The 19248-nt window shown below is 34.7% G+C and overlaps 2 protein-coding genes across 6 annotated transcripts; one reads left to right on the forward strand and one right to left on the reverse strand.

Annotated features, from left to right (window-relative positions):
- The first annotated feature begins 241 nt into the window (after positions 1 to 241).
- On the forward strand, positions 242 to 6907 carry LOC132615013 (uncharacterized). 5 transcript variants are annotated; one of them, XM_060329564.1, is made up of 9 exons: positions 242 to 355; positions 2142 to 2367; positions 2488 to 2579; positions 2666 to 2708; positions 2789 to 2845; positions 2942 to 2996; positions 5516 to 5586; positions 6054 to 6146; positions 6488 to 6907. In XM_060329564.1, the coding sequence occupies exons 2-9, from the start codon at positions 2224 to 2226 to the stop codon at positions 6647 to 6649; spliced, it is 717 nt and encodes a 238-aa protein (XP_060185547.1). In that variant the 5' UTR covers positions 242 to 355; positions 2142 to 2223; the 3' UTR covers positions 6650 to 6907. The 5 variants fall into 5 exon arrangements, with proteins under 5 accessions (XP_060185547.1, XP_060185545.1, XP_060185549.1 ...); XM_060329562.1 differs by having other exon boundaries at positions 243 to 395; XM_060329563.1 differs by lacking the exon at positions 242 to 355 and adding an exon at positions 409 to 559.
- Positions 6908 to 13667: 6760 nt separating this feature from the next.
- On the reverse strand, positions 13668 to 18745 carry LOC132614333 (isopentenyl-diphosphate Delta-isomerase I-like). Its single transcript, XM_060328755.1, has 6 exons — positions 18453 to 18745; positions 17498 to 17553; positions 15140 to 15231; positions 14560 to 14662; positions 14345 to 14482; positions 13668 to 14133 (listed from the first exon to the last, which is right to left on the reverse strand). The coding sequence occupies exons 1-6, from the start codon at positions 18689 to 18691 to the stop codon at positions 13880 to 13882; spliced, it is 882 nt and encodes a 293-aa protein (XP_060184738.1). The 5' UTR covers positions 18692 to 18745; the 3' UTR covers positions 13668 to 13879.
- Between the last annotated feature and the right edge of the window lie 503 nt (positions 18746 to 19248).

Genomic DNA, 19248 nt, shown 5'->3' on the forward strand with positions numbered 1-19248 from the left:
TGTCCTTACACGTTGTTTGGTGCAGACTAAATTATATTGAAATTATAGTTCTGAAATTATAGTCGACTAATTTATTTCATTTGAGAGGTAGGATAAAATAAATTCAAATTTAATAGAATAAGATGAATATGCAGTATTAAATTTATATTCTATTTATACCTTCAATCATTTAAAATATAAAATTAATCATAATTAAAATAATATAATAAAATTATCATTTTATTTATTGTCTTCGAACGAGCGCCAAGTTAGACAAGTATTGTGAGTAAAAGGTTCAAAATTTGTTTTTCCTTTCTTTATTAGAGTATATTTAAGATGGAACTGAAAAAGGGCATTAACTGATGCAGATACCGAGGTAATCTTTTTTCCGCTCAGAGAAGAGGCTTTACTTCATGGTGGGTGCTATAACCTGTTACTAGTATTTTTCTTCTTATTCTTGATTCTTGATTTCTACAGACAAGGCTTTATTTTTTGGCTGGGTGTTTTAGTACATTTTGCTTTAGTAGTAGTATTTCCATGTTATCTGGTTAATTCAGAGAAAGAATGGCTACATTTTGTGGTGGGTGTTTTAGCTGATATATGTTTGAGCTTGTTGGCTGCTATTGTTCTCTCTCTCTCTCTCTCTCTCTCTCTCTCTCTCTCTCTCTCTTTTGTTGAGCTTTACCTTAAAGATTTTATCCGATGCTTGTTGATTTTTGGAAATTTTGGGTGCGTTTGGTATGAAGGAAAATGTTTTCTTGAAGAATAAGTGGATTTTTCTTACTTGTTTTCTAGTGTTTGATAATTATGCAAAAAATATGTTATGTAATCTAGCAAAACACTATGGGGTGAATAGAGTGGTGAGTGGGGGTCCCGGGGGGTTACGGTCTTTGTAAGACTAGGTATTTTATGTATATATATTTTCTAAAATTAGTATAATATTATCCGGTGGTAACTAGAAGACAAGGGATCAATTTCCACTTAATGCATTTTGTTTTCGCCGGGGGGAGCTCAAAGGGTGGGGGTTGGGGCATTGGAGGGCGGGACAATCAATACCATTATAGAACTTGTTTTCCCTACTTTTATTAGGGAAATCATTTTTCTCATTTTTAAGGCACTTGTTTTCCTAGAGAAAATGTTTTCCTCCATACCAAACACACCTTCTAGGGGCAGAATATTTTCTCATTCGCCTCTATGCTTCATTTCTTGATTCTTTATACCTGAGAAGAAGGATGTGGTGGCAATACTAACTCAAAGACATGAACATTTAGGGACATTGAGTTGCTTATTTGGAAAAGAGTAACAATTAGAATATACCTTATTCTGCTTTTGTTTGTTGATTAAGTCCTTCCATTCAGCAAACTTTTCAGATTCTCGTATATCTCTTTGTTTGTTAGTCTGTTAATGTAACTCAAAAGCCTGGTGAGCTACAAATTTCAGCTTTGCAATGGCGTTAGGTAGAGTTTCTTCCGCTTGAATGTATTTCTCTTTTTTGGGCCTATGGCAATTTTCAAACTGCTTTGAGTTGTTTTTCCTTGAGCCGAGGGTCCATCGGGAACAACCTCTCTACCTCCTAAGGTAGGGGTAAGTACACTCTACCCTCTCCAGACCCCACTCGTGGGATTACACTAGATATATTGTTGTTGTTGTCCAATGGCAACTTTTTCTATTCAATAACCTCAGACAGGATTGAGTGGTACCCAATCAACTGACCAACTTTTGGGTTTAGTAGCTTGCATACATTTATGAACTTGTTTGTCTTTTAAAGTTACAAAAAGAAGGCCTACAGGTTATAGATTCCAAAAGTATCTAAATAAAAGACACTTGGTGTTTTGATATATCAGAATAATCAATAGTCCATAGTATGAATTGTCGAATTGACATGTCTTTATGAAGTACAACTATCAGTGCATCAAGTAGCTTGTCAAAGAAAATTGTAACGTGTCTTGTTAATGTAATTGGTTTTCCTGATATTTGGTAAATATATTTTTGTCAATGAGGGACAAAGAGGTCAAATGCAAATTTACCTATATATCTTCTACAATTTTTGCACACATGCCAGTTAATGTTCTTGTGTTGCACTTGATCTTGTCATTCATAAATCAAAATATATATCTAGAATGAAACAATTTAAGTTCTTTTGTTATACAACTTGTGTATAGGAATTTTCAAATTATGCAAGAATTAGGCTCCATTCAAATACTTGATTACAAAGCCAGACCGTGAAACTTGTGAAGATACGCAATGAAAAGTAAAACGCGTTCAAGAAACGGAAATTATGTTGAAAAGCAAACTGGGAAGAAAACTGCATTGAATAAATCAAGCGGGGAGGTTGATTTTGGCAATTTGATATGGGTCCAGCTCGACGGTCAATCGTGGCTTGGTCAGGTATTAGAGAATTGGGGAATACTATTTGCTCTATGAGGCAGTCAGTTTTAAATTTTCTGTTTTCTTGTATGTCAATATTCCTTAATTGTTTAAAAGGGTACTTGTTCCTTTTTTGAACAGGTTGTTGATGAGAAGGCTGTAGGTGGGAACAGGAAGCCCCCAAAACAAGTAGCTGGTGAAGTCCTTGTTCGGTTGTATGGAAGCTACACATAGTGAGAAAAATCCAACTCTTTTGTTCTTTTGTATTTGTTTTTGTTATTCCTATTTACAGGTTTCGCTCCATTTAAATCACTTGCAGTTTGTATGTAGATCCTATTAAATCTCAATTGGAATATGAGAAGGTGAGCTCGCCGTATATTCTAATGGTGAAACCTAATGGGGGTCTTCTGATATGTTTAACAACTTTATGTTGGATTTTCAGATAATTGAGAAATACCATGGCAGTCATATTAAAATATTAGGTGAAGCTCTAAAGCAGGTGAGGTTTTATGTCTGAAGTTTGCATCTCTCAGGAAGTATGTGACTTAGATTCTTGTGAGTAGTATGTCCTACTGAGATATGTTTTTTGTTATAGGATCTCCTTCATCTCAAATCTGGTGGAATGAAGATGGAAGACATAAAATCTAAGGGTTAGGCCCTTTAGCTTGTACTTCTCTTTGCTTATTTACACACTTGAAACACCTATGTTTCTTATCTTACAATTGAGTCTTTGTTAGCAGCTTTAAAATATGATTAAATATGTCAGGAAAATTGGTAATCTTTTTAATGCTATGAGCTTCATTTGATTTTGGCATCTATTTTGACTTAATTGTAATGACATCCAATCTAGCGCTAGTAGAAAGCAGAATCTTTGAATTGCCACTAAGCTTAGACTTTGAGTATAATGGTCTGTTGAGTGAGCTTATCATCTACCTATGAGGCCTCCAATATTATAGATAAGCTTTTTGTTTTTGTTTTTGTTTTTGTTTATATTATAGATAGGCCTCCAATATTATAGATAAGCTTTTTGTTTTTCGTTATATTATAGATAGGCTTATCTGTGTCGCTTGCATTATTTCATTTCCATATCGCTTTAAATCTCTTATCCGAATCTCTTAACCTTATCTAACCGTATCTGACTTCTTTTTATGCTTTTATTGAGCCGGGGGTCTTTCGGAAACAGCCGTCCTACCTTGGTAGGAGTCAGGTCTGCGTACACTCTACCCTCCCCAGACCCTACGATGTGGGATTTCACTGGGATGTTGTTGTTGTTGTTGTTGTTATATTATAGATAGGCGTTCAATATTATATTGATTCTGTTACAAATATATCTGTATTAACTCTGGAATCTGTCTCTCCAAGTGCGAATTTCACGAAACAAAACCGTGATAATATAATTTCTTGATCGATTTATTATCAAAACTTTGGCATATCTTCTCTTCCTTAGAAAACCACTTTTCAAATCTTAAACCACCAGATATATAACAACTTCAAATTCTTAGCATTGCTTAAAATGTGGTAAAGATGCCTTAGTAAATAAGTCAACAGCAGATAGTACTTTGTCTTAATCGCTTTGAGTTATTCAAAGATTTCCCATCTGCGTTTAAATATTACATAACTTCCCCTACAATAGCGAATAGTAGAGAGAGGAGAAATATGTGTACCTTTTAAAAGAGAGGGAAGGACCTTTGAATTGTGAGAAAGCAAAGGAGATGTTGATGTATTTAGCCCTAATATTATTATCAGAAAGGGTCAAAAAAAAAAAAATCCCTATCGTATTGAAAATGGTTTAAATTTGCTCTCCTTCTACATTTGGAGGCACTAGATCTGATGAGCTAAATAACATGTATTTGGCCCTAATATTATTATCAGAAAGGGTCAAAAAAGAAAAAATCCCTAATGTAATGAAAATGGTTTAAATTTGCTCTCCTTCTACATTTGGAGGCGCTAGATCTGATGAGCTAAATAACGTACAATATTTCATGTCTCAAATGCTCATTGGAGCGAGGTGAGCCATGGATCAAACTCCTTCAATACCTATACAAGGAATAAATTTAAGTCTTAAAGTAAAGAATCTTCCTCTAGGAAACTGAAATCTAGACAAATTCTATGAATATAAGGGTTAGAATTAGTGTTACTAAGCATAAAATAACATTAATTGTTGATAATATTACCTTGTTTGGGGAGTTGTGTGGAAGCTTTGGAGAGTAGGGAAATGAAATGGGGGATTTGGGACTCATTGGAAGGGTTTAAATACACCACATCTCTTAGAAGCTTGGTGTCAAGCTTCTAGGGTATCTTCCTTGGCTGAGGAAGCCTTTGGTGCCAGATGTCAAACCCCTTATGGAGTATGCACCTTTGGAAGAATCGTCATATCTTTGTGCAGAAAAAATTCAAATGGCAAACTTTTCAAGTCATGCAAAACTAGCTTTAAGGGCTACAACTTTCCTTTAGAAGTGATGGACAAATTGTTCCTCTACTCAGAGTTGCAAACTTTGAAGTTAAGACTTGTTTCACTTGTCTAAGTCTGTTCCTTCTTGTGTTACCTCGCAGCTTTTCTTCTTCCTAGAGTTCCCATTAATTGTCAAATACCTTTATTTCAGTCCCAACCTCTTCAGACACATATTTTAACATCCCAACACGTCAAACCAAGTATTTCTCACTTCGCATCATATAGTACAATTAATTTTGGCAACATAAAGCATATAATTTAACTAAAACTCAATGAAACACGAGCTGACAAACATAACACAAGTAATTATTATGGCCTCTATGAACCCTTTACTTCCTCTACTTAATAGTAACTAAGTCTCATTGCTCTTTTTTCTGGTTTACTGCTCTATGCCTCTATCATGCTTTTATAGTATGCTGTCATGGTTTATTCGTTACTTCTTTTTACATCCTGCTTTGAATTGCTTGTCCTTATGCCAAAGGTCTACCGGACACAACCTTTCTACCTCCCAAGGTAGGGGTAAGGTTTGCGTACACTCTACCCTGCCCAGATCCACCTTCTGGATTTCATTGGGTATGTTGTTGGAGTCAACAAGTAGGTCTACCATGGTGCCTTAAAGATTTTCAGTTATCACTGATATTGATTTTGAAGATATTCTTTTGTCCTTCCCTCTCCCAAGTTTTTGTTAGAAGTGTTTCTTTTTTTTTTTTTAAGCAGAAATGCTCAGGGCTGGTGCATCTCAAGGCAAAGGAAACAACAAAAGTCAGGACATGACACCCTCAACTTCTGTAAGTTTCATCATTATTTGGAACCTTAAATATTAATGTTTAGTTCAAGTTCCAGTAAAAATGTGTTTCTCTCGTTTCTTTGAAAAGGAACCTTGAGAAAACATGTAGTAACATATTTTGGTATATTGGGATTTTGAAGGCTAAAATTCTTGCCTAAACTCCGGAATATTCTTGCCTAAACTCCAGAAATGGACTCTTTTGAATGAAAAATAGCAGAAGTGCTAAGAAGGTAATATTTTCTTATAAGAAGGTAATTAAAGTGCAAGGGAAGGAGCTGCTCATTGTGACCTGCTCTTATCATAGTTCCCAAGTCAAGTTAAACATTTTTTTTATCAAAAAGAAAACAACTCAAAACTCACCCAACTTCTGCCTCCGAAGGTTATTTGATCATGTGTCTGAACATTTTCATTCATGATCTGCAAGTTGTGCCTACTATTCTAATAGAAGCTTCCACAAGTGGATAACAGGAAGGGGCAAAAACAAATGCTCAGTATGAAAGAAAAATGAGGAATTTGATTTTAAGGAACAGAGCAGGCGTATGGACGAATTTGAGTACAGAAGTTAGTCTTTCCAGCAACTTGCTCATAAATCTTGTCTTTTCCAGTTTTTCCATTTGTGATGTGTTACCACTATGATATATTGATATGCTTATTGATGTCCTTTTTTCCCGTCACATGATACAGAAAGTATATTGGTTTTACTTTTCTGCTACGTCCTACTTAGTTTTTTCTTTATGCTTTTAACAAAATCGAATGACCTCTTAGACAATGAGAAGTAGAGGAATTGAACAATTCATGTCATTAGTGGCTTGGAATCATGACTACGTGCGATCACTATACTTGATCTTCATGTAGTTTGCAATATTATTATGTAACTCTGTTACTGTTGGCATTCCATTCAGGCAATAGCTTCAGCAGGAGAATATACACCAAGCGGACGTCGAATGAAGGTAATGCAAGCGCTTGGTTTGGTGGCTCCTCCAGGGTCACCATTTCATCAACATGTTCCTGTGACTCCAGGATCTGTTGCCTGTAGTCCATCTGCTGATCATGCTACGACCTAAAATCCTCACGAGGCATAGTATTGCTTGTACTAACAGCTAGATATGATATTAAATATTCCAGGAGAGTTTTGATTTCAGCCAAAAGTAATGCGTCCCATGACAGATCAGTTGTCTGTAGTCTACTTGCTGATGATGCTTGAACTAAATATCTAGGATTGAGACATAGTAATTATTATTGTTGATACTAACATCTAGAATACGATATAGTTCAATATTGGCCAAAGTTATAAATGGACCCCTGACTTTGTTCTGATTTTCCATTTAGACCCCCAAACTGAAATGTTGACCATCTGAACCCCTAAACATAAGATAAACTGTGTCATTTGAACCTCTCGTGCCAGCTGGGCACACACGTGAAGCTCACTTGCTATGACATGGAAAAATAGACCAATAAAAATAAGCCACGTCATGTTACCTGTTATAAAAAAAAATAAGCTATGTCAACAAAAAAAATTAATTTTAATAAAAACTCTATTTAAATAATTGAAAAACCCAACCCATCCTCTCCGATAGCCCACTTCATCACCGCCACTGCTGCTGCTGCTCCCGCCGCCGCCGGCGCTTCAAAATCTATTTAAATAATTAAAATAATGGTGTTGTTTTTCCACGGAGATTTATTTAAACAGATTTTGAAATGGAGCAGCGGCGGTGAAGTGGGCTATCGGAGAGGATGGGTTGGGTTTTTTAATTATTTAAATAGAGTTTTTGTTAAAATTAATTTTTAATGATTAAAAGTTTTTTAAAAAAGAAAGCGGCGGAGGAGGCAGTGGCGGCGGTGAAGTGGGCTATCGGAGAAGATGGGTTGGGTTTTTTAATTTTTTAAATAGAGTTTTTGTTAAAATTAATTTTTAAAAATTAAAATAAAATAAAAAAAAATTGGTCTCTCACGCTCTATTTAAAGCAGTGAGCTTTATGCGTGTGCCCAGCTGGCACGAGGGGTTCAAATGACACAGTTTATCTTATGTTCGGATGGTCAACGTTTTAGTTGGGGGGTCTAAATGGAAAATCAGGACAAGTTCAGGGGTCCATCTATGACTTTGGCCTTCAATATTCTTAGTTTTCATCCAAAGTGACACATCACCAGCACCATACCTTGAGGGTCTTTGGATTGACTTTTTAAAAATAGCTTATAAGCTAAAAATCATATTCCCAACTTTTGTCTTTTATCTTATTTTGTACTTTTTAGCATATAAATAAGTGCTTAAAAACATTTTTTATCTTTCTCAAACACCAAAAAAAGGTTTAAAAGCCTAGAAGCACTTAGAATAAGCCTATCCAAACACCCTCTTAGTGTAAACCCACAAGTAGGGTATGGGGAGGGTGGTGTGTACGTGCCTTATCCCTCTACCTTGTGAAGATAGAGATGTTGTTTTCGATAGACCCTCAACTTAAGTAAAGCATATCAAAATTAAGATGGAAATGAAATACAATAGTGAAGAAGCGATGCTAAAAGAAAGGAGAAGAGAGTAGTAGCAACAACAAATAATACAGTAACCAAAGCAAAAGTAACAAGTAATAATAAAATCGAAGAAGAAGATAGTAGGGGATTAATAATCACAATACTGATAAGGGAAAATATATAGCGCACACCTTAATCCTCGACCTCCATATTCTCCTATCTAGGATCACGTCCTCGGTAAGCTGCAGGTATGTCGTCTCCCGTCTAATCACCTTTACCCAATACTTCTTCAGTCTGCCTCTACTTCTCTTCGTACCCACCATAGTCAACATCTCCCACCTCATTGGGGCATTCGTGTATCTCCTCTTTATATGCCCGAACCATCTCAGCCTCGCGTTCCTCATCTTGCCCACCACGGAGGGCACTCCCACCTTGTCCTGAATATCTTCGTTCCTAACCCTATCTCTCCTAGTATTTCCACATATCCATTTCAACATTCTCATTTTTCGCTACTTTCATCTTTTGGACATGTGAGTTCTTGACCGGCCAACACCACGCCATACAACATAGCTGGTTTGACAATCACAAAGTGACATATTCCCGTGATTGAGATACTGTATATGGTCTATTTGTCGCTGATCATTCTATGAACTGAATATTAGGAGTTCATATTTGAGCGTTATACGTTTGAGATTGAGGCATAGTCGTACTAGGGTCAACCCCTTGGATTTTTTAGTCCTTGACCTATATTCGCACTTAAATATGCTTGTGTAGAGAGCTACTGAAAGCTTGTATGATAGTATCACGGCCCAAGTCACCCCCTTGCCGTGATGCACAAAGAAATAGGTTGATATATCAATATACAAATTGCATATTCGACGGTGCTCATCTCCAGTTAGATTAGTCGAAGTTCTACAAAAACATTTCATATTTGGTTCAGTTACACTTGAAGAAAGATCTAGAAACAGGTTTAATCAAAAAATTATTGAGCTGGCTAAACTTGATTCACATTACGAACCCAATGATCACTGAAACGAAAGATCATACTACTCCATATTTACGTCAACAAAAGATATCAAAGTTTTGCTCACGTAACTGCACATATTATCTGACAGATAGGGAGGGAAACCACCAACAACAACATATCCAGTGTATTCTCACAAATGAGATCTGAGAAGGGTAGGATGTACACAGATCTTACCCCTACCTTTTGGGTAGAGAGGTTGTTTCCGGTATACTCTCGGCTCAAGAGAACAAAGGAAGACTAAAGGAAACAGAAGCATGATATCAAGAAAAAATATGACAACAAAATAGCAAGAAAAAGCAAAATAAGAGAAATATAGTAGTAGACCTTGAGAAAAAGAATCTACACGATTACTAACTAATACTACTAATAAGGAGAATACTCGGCTACCTACTAACCTACTATCCTAATCCTCAACCTCCACACTTTCCTATCTAGAAAAACTCAAATGCATTAATTCCTACATTCTACAAGGAAATCATAAACGAAATTGGGTCTTGCAGACATCACTCTAGAATGTCAGGTAGATTTTACCCTCATCTCAAGTAGGGTATCAAATGGGCGGGTTGGGCTGAAATTGACCCAATCAAAATGGGCTGATGTAGTAAATGGGTTGGACCAACATTGACCCAAAAGTTACTTGGGCTGAAATGGGTTAAAAATGGGTTGGGTCATGACCCGCCCAACTTGATCCAGTTTTTTTGAAGGGTCTATTTTCTAGAAAAAACATTTTTCGCGAAATTTCATGAAAAATATTTTTGAGGAAAACATTTTTCGTGGTAAATATTTTCAAGACAAAACATTTTTCGTGAAAAATATTTCCCTTCATATTAAACATACCACAAACTTATAAGATACATGATACAAGAAAAGTGTATACATAAAAAGAATAAAGTAAATCTCAAGCAATAAACCCAAGTTTAAGTAAATCTTAAAAATGGGCTAGAATTGGGCTAATATTGGGCTAAGTTGGAGATCTGGAGATTACTTTAAAATGGGCTATGTTGGGTTGGGCTAAAATCAGCCCAATATGAAAATATCTTGAGCCCAACCCATAAAATTTTGGGGGAATTGAGCGGGCCATCATCTTTTGGGCCAAATTTGACACCCCTACTCATTTGCATCAAGTGAAGAGAATACTAATCAGATGAAGAAAATGAAACAGAGTATCAATCAAGTAAAATTTTCACAAATAGCTACCTTTTAGCTGCTTCTAACAAGTTATAACTATAAGTTCATTATTTACAATTCGTAGCTGGTTTTTCCTATATTTAGGTCCTGGACGCGTCGCATAAATATAGCCAAAATACAGACTAAATACACGGAACTGTTCAGCAAATAATGCCTCTATTTAAGGGGAAAAAATCTTTTTCAAACTAAACAGAAATTTATTTTTAATGTTCCATAAATCACGCAAATCTCATTCTCTTCCATATCTAATCACATATCTCATTCAACATCTAATCATTCACATAAAATTTGCTTAAAGTAAAATTTTCATGTTAAGCTATGTCAAGTAAAATTTACATTTAAAGTAAAATTTTCACAAATAGCTACCTTTTAGCTGCTTCTAACAAGCTATAACTATAAATTCATTATTTACAATTCGTAGTTGGTTTTTCCTATATTTAGGTCCTGGACGTGTCGTATAAATATAGCCAAAATACAGACTAAATATACGGAACTGTTGAGCAAATAATGCCTCTATTTAAGGGGAATTTGTTTTTTCAAACTAAACAGAAATCTGTTTTTAATGTTCCATAAATCACGCAAATCTCATTTTCTTCCATATTTAATCACATATCTCATTCAACATCTAATCATTCACATAAAATTTGAATTCAAAAACTCTCTTCATATTTTTCCCCAAAATATAACTAAAAAAATATCTTTTTAATGTTCCATAAATCACGCAAAGCTTGATTTGTTCATCAATGGAATTGCATAGTGACAAGTTGAGATTGTCTCCTGATGCTATGACCATCGATTTTGTGTTCGTTATTAAAAATATTCAATGAAATTACATTATTAAAAATCAAAATGTTCGTTACAAAAAATATTAGTTATTGAGTGAAATAAGCTGATATTGAATATTATTTAGTAACTTTAATAAGATGGGAAAACTTGACTCCATAAAAAAACTTTAATCCCTAAGGGTGGATTTTGATTCACTGTATTTTATCTGTATTATGATTGTATTTTTGAGTGTATTCGAATTGATCCGTAAGATTTGAATCGTAATGAATATATTTACAATATATTTCACTTGTATTTTGTATGTATTTTTAGAAGTATTAAAATTGTTCTTTAATTTTTGAAGTATATTGTACAGAAAAATGGATTTTATGGTTCAATAATGAATTCAAGTGTACCGTGAATATATAGAGAAAATGCATAGAACTCTTCCTGGTTCATCAATAAAATATAGTGAAAACCTGTAGGAAATACAAACTTGATATTGAAATGCACTTTGTAATTTTTTAGCAGTAACTATACAAGAAAAATATAAATGTAATAAAAACAGAATTCAAATTTACGATTAGACTATACAACAAGTGGGATCATTACCAAAATACATAAAAGTTCTTCTAAAATTTTCATAAAAATAATGTCGCAACAGTGACGTTATACATCAAAAAAAAGTTGGAGAAAAAAAAAACAACTTAAAACATAAACTGTGCTGTCTACAAATCTACTCCTGAACATCTACTAAAATCATTGCATCATAATCAACGGTAGCCTTGACAGGTATTGATGGTTGCTCGTTATCAATAAATGCATTCAAGATTGCCTTGTCGATTTGCGTCGTATCTCATACGGAGAAACTTTGCATCAATTTCAGCTGGAATGTGTCAAGATATACTGAAACTTTACATTAACAAAACATGAAAAATAACAAATTAATCACAATAAATAACAACATATTCAAGATATACTTAAAATATACTATAAATATAATGCAAATATATCAATGTCAAATGCACAACAGTGTGTGACTGTGCTGTAAAAATACACTTCAAATACACTGAATATATACTGCAAAATATACTTTGATAAAAAGTAAACACAAATTCAAAATCGCATAAATTTACAAGGAACAAATTAGGTAGAAAAATATATAACACACAATTAAAAACACAAACTAATTGAAATAATAAAAAAATACGACAAAAATATACTTAAAATGTACGCAAAATACAGATCTGGTGAATTGAAAAAACAGGAATAAACTGAAGTTCAAAACACAAACTAATTGAAATAATAAAAAATTCGACAAAAATATACTTAAAATGTATGCAAAATATATCTCTTGTGAATTAAAAAAACGGGAATTAACTGAAGTTCATCGAAAAATACGATAAAAATATACTTAAAATGCAAGTAAAACACATATCTGGTGAAGTGAAAATACATCTCCTTCCTCAACAGATCTCCAGCATTTATGTGTTCGAACCAAAAATTTATGTGTTCGAACCAAAAATTTCTATAATCTTCGGACGTGAGTTCCTTTTCCACTACCTGTCCTGAAAACTGGAATCTCCAAAACAAACAAAATTGGAAAAGCCTTGCAATTAAACTCCAATGCTTCTGATGTTTACCAATTAAACTCAATTTAAACAGTAACTCATCATCAAATTCAGTTATGGACTACAAATCTTATTGTGTATTTGAGTAAATACCAATTAGACCCAAATTAAGCAGCAACCCATAATACTCTAATATGCAATCAATCGATTTTGTAAGAAGAAATTTTCCAAATTAATAGCAATATAATCCTTCACATCATAGAGCCAATAGTACCCTAATATGAAATAGGATATGTAAGTAAATAATGAAGAAGACAAAAAACGCCATACCAGAAGAGAATCGACAACACCAAAATTGGAAGGTCCGCAATGAGGGAGGCGAGTAGGGTTTATGTAGAGCAGAAGTAGATTAGGAGAGGGAGCGAAAAATTTTAGATTAAAAAGGAAAAGGGAGAAATTAATGAGCAGTTAATACAGAGTAAAAAAAAAAGGAAGTGAAAGAAATCAAAAAATGATTTGAAAAGCACGAAATTAGGGGAGATGGGAGTTAGAAACGTATATTTAGGAAAAGGGGAGAGAGAGAAAGTGTGCAGCTAAAAAATAGGAGTGTGGAAGTGGTAAGTTAATTGGTAGAAAAGTGAGTAGCTATAAGTTATAAAAATATAATATTATAGCTACTAAACTTAATTATTAAAAAGTATAGTTATGTTCCATAAATATGTAACATAGTAAGCTATGCCAAGTAAAATTTACATTTAAATTGTACAAACAAACAACATTAATACCATATGCACACATCTAGAAACTTCTCATGGAGATCTGCTGCATGCATAATATAAATTTATCTCCCTAATATTTATCTCAAACTTCAGCAGCTACAGCCTATTTTCCCGTCCCCCACCCCTTCTAGTTTCAACCGTTTGGAAAAAGCTATCGCATTGAATTAACTATCTTGCGGATAATGGATCAAAGGATGTGTTTTTACCTATAACACATTTGCACAAAAGCAAAAAGGACACAAATTTCAATTATACAGTACGAAGTAATTTAAGACCACAACAAATTGCATGCAGCAAACAAGTAATAATTTTATTGAGTTTCGATAGAGAGCACAGCTATGGCACAAAAGTTGCACTCAGTTGAAAAAATACCTACTTTCAACTTCTACCAAAAACAACAAACATAAATGCAGAAGGATGCCTTCATAAAATCACAACCAAAGTTATTGGTTTGAAGGGACAAAACTATGATTGTACAACCAGATTGAAACGCAGCTCCTTTTAAGTCAATTTGTGGATGGTTTTCATATCAATGACTTCCTTGAGAGTTCCCTTCTCAAGATGATCCCACCACTTGAACAAGAAGTTGTCAACAATAAGTCTGAACCAAGGGGATAGCTTCAGACCTTCCTCACCAGCATCTGCTTTCCTCAAAAGCTCTTTCAGTTGTTCTCTGTTCACGTACTTAACTTCAGCAACTTCATCCGGGTTTGGTTTCATGTTAACTTCACGGACCATGAAAAGAAGATAATCAACTGCAACAGTAGACAAGGATCAGGTACCAATTATAACTGTATCTGCACAATGTTAATTGCACAAGTAAACAGTTGACGTCAAAACACCCTAAACGCTGTGAGGGAGATCAAAAGCAAGTGAGAACTGTTTGTTAGCATCGAAATTGAGGCAACAACTGAACCAGTAAACAGGACACGGTAAGATAAAAATAAGTAAGATTTGAGTTATTACGTTCGTGCTCTCCCCACTTCCCATCAGATGGAGCTTTATAAAGTATACGACCCAATGGGGTGAATTGGTCGACTGGGACATCTTCAGCTGGAATACCCAATTCATCAAGAAGCTTCCTTTGTGCAGCATTTCTTACCCCTGGCAGTTGACGATATAGGGTGAGGTAAAGACGAAAACAGGGCAAAAATTAACTTTCAGCGAAGTAGAAAATATACCAAGAGCGTTCTCCTCAATAAGCTCAGAATCTCGGTAGAGTGGATGGCTGCAGCAAGTGTTGGTCCATACCAAAGGAAAGGTCACCTTTGCTGCTGATCGTTGCTGTACATAGAATAAGACAACATATTAAGTGACTTAATCTTCAAAGTGTTAAAAATATGCATCCGACCTAGGAGGCTAAGATACATCTAACATAAAACAGTTCAACAACTTATTATACTAGTCAATTAGTTTGACAGGTCATCTAAATATTAAGATGGAATCATATTGGATACTCCCACCATTTCACTCTACAGAACGAAAGACCATTCGACAAGTTGCATTTACCAGCCATTTCAGAACTCAATTTGTCAAATCCAAAGGGCAAAATTCAGTGAATTACTTTTACTAGCTACATCAATATATGGGGATACTATCTTATAATACTATAAGCAATACACACCCCTTTAGTCTAAGCAGTCTGCTTCTACTAGCCATTTTGACATTAACTCATCAACTTTTCAAAAGTTAAAAGGAAAAGAATGAAAAGGAGGATTTCACACCCATTACACTGCTTTGGATTTTATCAGTGCCACATACCTGAAGAAGCAATTCATATTTTGAGTTAAATAGAAATACACTGAAAGCTCTATGCAGCAAATTTTCAGCTTCAATCTTTTCCATTAAATGACCTGCAATTGTGGATTATTGGTTATAACATGAGACAACCATTGGTGACAAGCAGAGAATAACACTCTTGTAAAATGCATCTAGCCAACACAAAATATCAGTGTAAAGACAAAAAAAAAAAAAAAACAGTCTCAGAGACATCAAGAGGTCATATACAAAAAGAAAAGGCAGTCTCAGATGCATCAAGAGATCATATACAAAAAGAAAGAAAATAGAAGATTGTGGATCAGCTCCACCATGAAAGACATAAAAGTTCACATCGCGTGAGAACATGCCAAATATCAATTGTTTGATTCAGATGAGGGACAATATCATCATATATAAGGGCTTCATCCAAGATTCTTATCCAAAAGAAGAGGCACTGCTAGTTACTGCGAAGCTTACAGATTTTCGGAAAGATAAAATACATTGTTATCGTACATCTTTCATCCTCTTGAATAAGTAATTTAAATATCCATGAACTTCCAAGCACTTTGCTTTTTAATCCATTTTATTAAGTGAATTGCTGGAAAAGAAACAAAGAACAAGAAGAAAAGTGCCCTAGCGAGAAATGATAATGACACAAAGTGAATCAACAGCAACAAGAAATGGGCACTTCTAACATGAAGAAGAAATGGTTCAGTACGTAACTACTTTGCCACAAGAGTCCTTCCCTGGGTGAAAGGTCCAAAGTGCCTCCCTGGGGTGAAAGGGGTAGAGTGCCTTCCCTGGGTATAAAAGCAGGATGTTGAACCCATTAAGAAAAAAAAAGGCATCCTGCTGTACAAAGCATACCGCGTTCACGCGGAATTCGGGGGAGGTCCACACCCCAAGGGGATGATGGAGGCAGCCTATCCTGATACAAGCATTGGTGGCTGATTTCACGGCTCAAAGCCATATGTCACACAGAGACATTAAACCATTTAATAAAGGTAAAATTGTGTCTCACGGTACCCGAAAAGTGAAATAAATACAGACACTTTCCGGATATAATTCGAACACGTAAATGGATACTCACCAAGAAAGTCACCAACAGTCAATTATGGTGTAGGATGTTATTGCAAAGTAACTGGATAGTAATAATGAGAGAAGATGAGTCTAATCAAAGCACAAAGAAGATAGAACAATTCCCCCCTCTGAACAGACTACTGAACTATGGAGATTTATTTAAAGAAAATGCATTACTTATTTCACAAAACAGCTTTTACTATGTAACCACCAGAGAAAAAGCATAAAGGTTTTTGTCATCTTTCAGGGAGATGGTAGCCAATGTTCCTGATGGAGGAAAGCAAGAACAGCAAATCTCTACTTCGTTTTTCTTCTTTCAGATGGCAGTGGTGTAAAGATAGAAAGAAGAATGTGAGTTAAGAAGATAGATCTAACAAAACTATAACGAGAGTAGTTCAAAATTAATGTTCTATATTGAATCAGAGCAAACTCATCCTAATTACAATCAAGAGTGTTGTGCTCTCTTGAGATCACAACTCTTCAGAAGTTTTTTTTATCAAAAAAAAGGCAAGTTTCCAGCTTGGTCACCATAAGAAGTTACTAGTTATCAGATAGCGAAAAATTATAAAGAGAAGATGGCCCAAGATATACTTGACACTTCTCAATTAAGAAGTGCATCACCAGTATCAATTCAGAAAATATTCACCAAGAGAATTAATGGAGAAAAACATTGTCCAAAAACAAAACTAAGAGAAGGTCACACAAAATATCGGCACAATACAGAATCAACAAAAGATGGGTTCCCACAATAAGCAATTTGGCACGCATATAGTAGTGTCTGCTATTTATTTTTTGAAGTGAGAATGAAGCTGGTTGATCGGAAAGGAACCATCACCTACAGAAGAACGAGAATAACAACCTCATACAGTGGCAGAGCCACAAGTATTCAAGGTGTCAATTGACACCCTTCGTCAGAAAATTACACTGCATAGCTAGGTAAAAGTTTCTCTTTTATGTATATATACTATATACTGACTCCTCTTGGCTTCTTCATGGGTTTACTCCTTTATATTTTAATACCCCTTACTGAAAATCCTGGCTCCCCCACTGACCACACACTTAAAGGTAACAAAATATCGATAGCTATTTCACGCGTTCTCTAAAATACAGTTCTAGAATTTTCGACCACCAAACGCCCTTGATAGTATTGAGGTAAGATAATATTGCTTTAAGATCAAACCATAGAAACATTAAAGCATCAAATGAACTACAGAGCCAGTCAGGAAAATACACTAGAATATACGCAGATGAGCACATTTAGAAAGAAGCAGCACAACTTACAGTTATACTTGGTGTCATGACCAACAACACGGTCATTCTCATCCACCAGAATACATCTGAAAGAGTTCAAGACGTGCAAAAGGTGTTAAACTTGTCAAAGAGGGCTGGAAAATTGTTGCAACACTAAGTACATAGATCCAGAGAAAGATAAACATTTCACAGAAAGGAGAAAGACAAAGGAATAAAAGTTCTAGAAAGCATGTAAATTTAGCAACTTCTCAAGATTAGCTAGAATTTCATATCCCAAAGTAACACACTTAGTGCCCGTTTGGCCATGGATAATTTTTAACTTTTTCCGGAATTTTATCCCGAAAAACTGTTCGGACATAGAATTGTTACAATTTTACGGAATTCGGAAAATTCCAAAAGGCTGTTTCCACAATTTCGACTCCAAATTACGCACAACATTCAAAAACAATTCCAATTTGTATTCATGTCCAGACACAACTCCAATTTCCACAATTGTTATGTCCAAACGCCCATTTCAGATCACAGATTTTTTATTTTTTAAAAAAATATGCAATTCATTTGCAATATTGACCTATCTTGTATCTAGAAAATAAATATATCTGAACTTTCAACTAAAAAGAGGAATTTAGAAATGACAATGGATAGGGCATGGTGGTGTTGCTAAATTTGGAAAAAGTAGTTGATATGGAATCAGAAGTATATATAACAAGGGAGAAAACAAAATGATAAACAACTCCTGCATCCAAAATGATAAAAATTGTAATTCACTGACAACATCAATGTCTTGTATCTAGAAAATAAATAAAAATCTTAACTTTCAATTTAAAAAGAGGAATTTAGAAAGCCCCTAGATACGGCACGGTGGTCTTGCTAAATTTGGGAAAAAGTAGTTTATCGAAAGCAAAAATGATAAAAAACAAGCGGTACATCCAAAATCAGAAATCAGTTTCACATTCAAAGGAAAATTGAGGGGAAGAGAACAGACTCGTCATCAAACATGAGACGGCGTTGGACAGCGTCCATGTGTTCATCAGCAATGGGATCACCCATTCTTCTTGTACTTGTACTTGAAGAATAGCAGCAACGGAGAGAAGCAGCAGCTCTGTTAGGAAGAGAGGATTTGTGTACCCGTAGTGACAAGGATGAAGGAGTAGTTATAGGAGGGGAGGCTGCGGTGATGAGCCTCCGCCAGATTTGAAAAGAAGGTGCAGTAGTCAGCGACATCTGGGATTTCTCCCCATCAATTGTTCAAGATTCCCCCCCTTTCCTCTTCTTCTGCACTACCCCTTATATTTTACTATTCTTTTTCACTTTTTTGGGAAAACATTTTCAATTTACCTGGAAATCAACGTTTTGAAATTCTAAATGGGGATTTAAAAAAATACCAAAAACTTATTTTCATTTTTAACACATTCAAATAACTAAATATTTTTTTCAAAAATTATAACCAAATCAACTCCATCTTCAAAATATCAAATAAAGTGAAAAATATTTGATTTTCATGGCCAAACGCCTACTTAATCTCTCTCTTGGATTTTTTCTGTACTCACTCGTGGACATTTTAATTGATCTAAAATAGTTGCTATTTAAATTTTTTAGATATAATTAAATAAATTTTTAATATTCTTATTATTATTTATTTTTAAATTTTAGGAGTACACACATAATGTTATGATTATTTGGATTAGTCCAGCCTTATTTTCAACATGTACTACTTATTAATGATGTAAATAAGGATATAATACTTAAAAATTCCTTATATTAATAATTTATTAAGGGAT

Source organism: Lycium barbarum, chromosome 10, assembly GCF_019175385.1.
Source record: "Lycium barbarum isolate Lr01 chromosome 10, ASM1917538v2, whole genome shotgun sequence".
NCBI classification, from domain to species: Eukaryota; Viridiplantae; Streptophyta; class Magnoliopsida; order Solanales; family Solanaceae; genus Lycium; species Lycium barbarum.